This window comes from Monosiga brevicollis, genomic scaffold, assembly GCF_000002865.3.
Source record: "Monosiga brevicollis MX1 MONBRscaffold_17 genomic scaffold, whole genome shotgun sequence".
Lineage (NCBI taxonomy): Eukaryota > Choanoflagellata > Craspedida > Salpingoecidae > Monosiga > Monosiga brevicollis.
Window position 1 is genome coordinate 378081 of NW_001865054.1, and position 5000 is coordinate 383080.

General features: G+C 53.2%; 1 protein-coding gene across 1 annotated transcript in view; it reads right to left on the bottom strand.

Annotated features, from left to right (window-relative positions):
- Nucleotides 1–692: 692 nt before the first annotated feature.
- The window catches only part of MONBRDRAFT_33219 (uncharacterized protein), a gene marked incomplete at its 3' end in the record, with an annotated part of 5311 nt that continues 1003 nt past the window's right edge, over nucleotides 693–5000 (bottom strand). Inside the window, exons 4-19 of the mRNA XM_001747530.1 lie at nucleotides 4955–5000; nucleotides 4756–4849; nucleotides 4513–4638; nucleotides 4298–4380; nucleotides 4059–4198; nucleotides 3452–3722; nucleotides 3242–3315; nucleotides 2994–3089; nucleotides 2829–2924; nucleotides 2613–2675; nucleotides 2217–2455; nucleotides 1901–2033; nucleotides 1603–1784; nucleotides 1379–1487; nucleotides 872–1241; nucleotides 693–790 (exon numbers count right to left, since the gene is read on the bottom strand). The exon at nucleotides 4955–5000 is cut by the window's right edge and continues 60 nt beyond it. Of these exons, the coding sequence (XP_001747582.1) occupies nucleotides 693–790; nucleotides 872–1241; nucleotides 1379–1487; nucleotides 1603–1784; nucleotides 1901–2033; nucleotides 2217–2455; nucleotides 2613–2675; nucleotides 2829–2924; nucleotides 2994–3089; nucleotides 3242–3315; nucleotides 3452–3722; nucleotides 4059–4198; nucleotides 4298–4380; nucleotides 4513–4638; nucleotides 4756–4849; nucleotides 4955–5000 (2220 nt within the window). The remainder of the gene's footprint in view (nucleotides 791–871; nucleotides 1242–1378; nucleotides 1488–1602; nucleotides 1785–1900; nucleotides 2034–2216; nucleotides 2456–2612; nucleotides 2676–2828; nucleotides 2925–2993; nucleotides 3090–3241; nucleotides 3316–3451; nucleotides 3723–4058; nucleotides 4199–4297; nucleotides 4381–4512; nucleotides 4639–4755; nucleotides 4850–4954) is intronic.

Genomic DNA, 5000 nt, shown 5'->3' on the forward strand with positions numbered 1-5000 from the left:
TATGTTGTTGTCGTTGTGTTAATGGTTAAGCCTTTACCTTAACCCGTTTACTGTGGTGGTGATTGCTTGCTTGTGCATAGTAGTGGCAGTGCACGCGCTTTGATCAACGGACGGTGTGATGGTGCTGGCATGAGGTTGCACCCTTTTCCTTTGAAAGCCACACGCATATTCACTGGTCTTACCAACTTCAGCCTGCAACGTCACACCCTGACGTTGACTGTCGTTTTACGGATCCGCCCCTTTTTGGGCTGCATGTATCGAGGGTGTGGAAAATCAAGCCAGTGCGTGCATTACCAGCGACAGGCGCGTGTGGTTGGCAGACCACCCCTTGACTTGGTCTGGAGTGAACCCGAACTTGGGTTTCTGAACCTAATTTGAACCTGCACCCGATACGCTCCGATCGGGTATAGCTCAAAGAGGAAAAACCATGTTTGGCTTGTTTCAAAATTGGTTCGTGGCAAACTGCAGCTTCAAAAACGCTGACATACATTTGTCAGCGGACACCTGTTTTGTCGGTTCAGTGTGAATTGTCATCATCATGTATTCCTGTTGAGTCAGGAAATTCTGGGATTGTGCCAAAAGGACGCAAAAGATCAGGATCGGGCACATATTCAAGAGGGACGATCCCCTTTCACTGCCACACACACATACACACACACAAACATTGAATGAATCAACTCAGAACCGAGATGCTAAAAGTAGTCGCTCATATTGAAGCGAAGATATCCGTTGCAACAAGCGGGACGGTGCTGGTCGCCGCTGCCACTCTCATATGCAACGTACATGACGTCTACGGCAGACAGGGCCGAAGCAAACGAATGAATGAGTGGGTGTGGGAGAAACTGGCTGCGGCTGCACAGTCAGGACGTACTGTTAGGATAGGGCAAGAACGTGGCCGAGACAATGTTGGACCCCTCTTGGGCGTGATCGCAGGTCAAGAAATCAGCCCGTTTGCTTGGTCCCTTGTCGCCCACAATGGCCGTCAGGTTCACCGCCTGCAGATCATCAATCAGCACCCCACGTGCTTCATAGTCGACAAAGGCATCGTGCAGGAGGACATAGCGCGTCTGGCTATCACTGCTGGGCTTACGCCCTTCAACGGCATGTTCCACAATGACACCGTCATAGCCGTGATTGGTGCGCCACACTGCATCTTTGAGCGGGAAACCATACTGCTTGCCATCGATGGAGAAATTGGCTTCGCGGGCATCGTTATCCACAAAGTATGCCGTGTAACCCGCCTGCGGGCCAGTGGCAAGAGATGGACAGCAAAGCCAAGAAGGCAGTGACAGCTGGTGGGCACCACATCCACCCTCCTTGTGGGCCGCTCTCACACACACCCAGCCCCAGCCACCAAGGCCTGCGAAGAGAACCGTACCTTGGTCTCGAGCGCGACAAACTTGGCATCGCTTGCTGTACCAATACCGTGGTTAATGCCCATGGTGTTGTTGGTGTTGCGCCAAAAGTCGAGTGCGTCCTCCTGCGTCCTACGCTCCCGCAAAACCCGCAACCACCACCAGCATGAATTTCATCCGTCGATCATCACGACCTCGCATGGAGTGAATGGAGCCCACACCAGACGGGATGGCAGTCTGCACATACTTGACGGTTCCCATCACCGCACGCAGGCGCAGGGGCCAAACAAAGCCGTTGAGCGTCACATCTTTGCTGTCGTTGCCTGCCTCGTGCACCGTCACGCCTGCCGCCGACATGCCGGTGATGGCACCAGGGAAGCCGGCAAAGGCAACTGTGGCATACGGAATCTGGTCGGGGTAATGGTAGATCTGACCAAGCAAAACGGCAAAGCATGCCATCAAAACACGACGACTTCACAAGCCTTGCGGGGGCAAAGCGGCAACGGTGGCACCATGATGTGAGGCACAATGCGCTGCCAATGTACCGTGATAAGTTTGTTCTTGGCCAGGCCAGACTGGGCAAGCCAGTCCAGATTTCGGCCCGAACGCAACTGGCCACCAACGGTCCGCGATCCAAAGGCCCCGAACATGGAGCATGACTGAAAGATGTTACGCTCCCTAACACAGACGTCAAACAGCGAGACCGTGAGCCGTACTGCGGACTTCTGGCTTCAAGAAGAATCGACCAAACTTGCGCACGCGTATAAACACACACACACGCATATAAACACACACACACACACACACACACACACACACACACACACACACAAGTACGAACAGGTGAGCCCAGTGACGTACCGGAGGGCAGTGGCAATGGCACCAGCCACAGCGCTGGACGTTAATCCTCGAAGCGCCAGATTGGCCTTCAATTGAGGTGCATCTGAGAGGAGCTCGCCTTCGAGCAAATATAGAATATCAGCCTCCACATCACCCACGGCAATGCCGCCAAGCGCAATGGCGTATGAATACACAATCGACGTGTTGAAACCGGTGCGATTGTCAGCCTCCTGCAAACCCGCAAATTCATCCAGGAATTCCTATGGTTTGCAAATACCCGCGATCATGCATGAGACAAACGGGAATCCAACCTTCGATCCTTTGAAAGCCGACTCGCTTGTTTCATAATTTCCCCTTTGCTCATTGTCTTGCTCGATTTCTTTTGGCTGCCACAACAACGCTGGCAGGACCACCAACCTGAGGTAGATGAGGAGTGATGTGATGCTTGAATTGCAGGTCCAGGAAACGCTCCAAGACGGCCTTTGAGTTTGCACAGCCCCAATGAGCACCCAAACAGATTGACGGCGCAGACACGGCGCAGACATCAAGACATAGCGGAACACATCCCTACAACCCAGGCACCGCCTCGATCTGCGACTGATCTGCAATCGGCCCATTAACAACGGCACACACCTGCAGCTCTGGGTCACCGGGCAAGATGGTTTTGAGGAGTGCGTTGATGTTCTCGATGCCTTGTTGCCCTGTCAAAGCACCATAAGCGATGGCACCCTAGGTAGAGCGCCCAGTTAGCATGGAGAAGCGCCCCCAGCACCCAACACGTGATCTCAGGCCGCTCACCTCGTACGCGTTCTTGGCCGTCAGATTCAGAACGTAAAAGGGAGTGTCATAACCCTCGGCATCGATCGCATAGTACACCGCCTGGGTCTCACTAGACTACACGTGAGCATTGATCCACAACACCATGAGCCTGGCATCCGCACTGATGAAGCGCACGGCAAACGCAGGCCGTGCCAGCATCATGGCCCAAAGCGCTGATCTCGAAACATTGGTATTTGGGTGTCGTCGAGATCAGTGCAAGCGCTTACCACATTGTACGTCGCCACCACACGACGCTCGCCCGAGGAGATCAGGGTAGGCGTAAAGTTGGCCAACGCCGCACCTGCCACAGCAAGCACAAGCACCAATGCCGACCAACGGCCAGCCGATCTTCCCGCGCCAGTCATCATCATCATCTTGCTTGTCGTCTCAATTGACAGGCAAACAAGGAAAAAAAAAATGGCAAATGACATGCTGACATCTCTCTCTCTCTTCTCTCTCTCGTTGTGCTTTTCCTTTGTCTCTTTGCTCTTTATTTCTCTCTTTCTCAAACCATTCATATCTCTCTCTCTCTCTCTCTTCTCTCTTGAAATCCTTTTGCGAACAAAAGAAGGTTTGGGGAACGAGATATCGCGTGTCTATCCCGTATTCTTGCTCATTGTCTTGGTGCCATTTTTGGGGGTTTAGGTGGGGAGAGCAGGGTTGAAGAGGTGTGGAGAAGGAAGCAACCAAACGGTCGTATGCCGTGTGCTAAATTGACAAGGATGGAGCAGGAAAAAAAAAAAAACCATGATTGAGAAACATTGATCTGATGATCGCTTGCTTTGTTATCCGAGGAACAATCCTTGTGGGTGGCCGTGCAGAGAATGTTTTATGCGCGGCTAAACTGCGCGTAGTCACCGGTCAGGTGCGCGGTGCGTGTCACCAGCTCGGCAAAAATGTTCCAGTCCAGAACCTGTTGGTTTGCACGTGCAAACGGTGAGGCTTGATACTGTGCCAAATATCACCGAAAACCACGGGCCCGAGTTGACCGCAGACACTTTACTCAACAAGAGAAAAGACGAGCCAGAGAAGGGCTGTTCGTACCTTGGTCACGATGCGAAGAACAATAGTGATGAAGCCCTGATCGCGGACGACAAAGCGACCGGCGCTGTTGAAGACGACATCAGCAATGACGCTAGGGCCGACGGCAAAGCGCTTGAACGACTCGAGCGCTTGCATGCCATCTATACGTACGCCGCCCCAAAGTGAGAGAGGAAAGACGAACTATCGAGGCAAAGCTTGGTGCAGGGCGTGCCGGGCAACACCTCAACCAGAGTGCGTACTCGAATTTTGGAAAAAGTTGGTGGCCATGGGTGAGGGGTGCACCACCACTGTGTCGATGCCCTTGCTCTTGATCTCCGCCGCGCTGCGCACCCAGTCAGAGCCATCAAGTGTGAGTAATGGCATTCCAGCTTCCTAGAGCACTACGCAAGTCCAGCATGACATGGTCCCTTCTCTGGCACAGCCAGGTGGTATGCCATGACATGTTATGACGTACAGGCTGGTGGCAAAAACCGTCATAAAGGACTTGGTGCTGGGGTAAAGAATGCTGAGGGGGTTGGGCACAAAGCCAGCTGAGGACGAGGTAAACGCGACCAAGCCACGCTGTCCCTTGGCGATCATCCTATGCGAGCAAACACAGAGAAGAAAACGGTTCAAATCAGTGGCGCACAGAATTCGGAGAGGTCCAGAGATGACGTGTTGAGGCCTTTTGGCGTGGCGGCGAGGCAAAATAACCAACTTGTTGAGAAAGTAGTGCGTGATGGGGATGATGCAAGTGGCGTTGCAGGCCATGTTGGCGTTGTTGCGACCAATCGGGGTACGGTGGAAGAAGCCTGTGGCCAGCAAGAGCAGGAATGGGACCCGCATGGGCGAGTAAGCAAACCAGTGGTCATCGTGCAAGTTTGGAATCTGAATGAAAGGCAGCTTGTGCTACAGACCGGTGGTGATGAAGCCAGCGTTATTGAAGACCAGAGTCACGTCCAA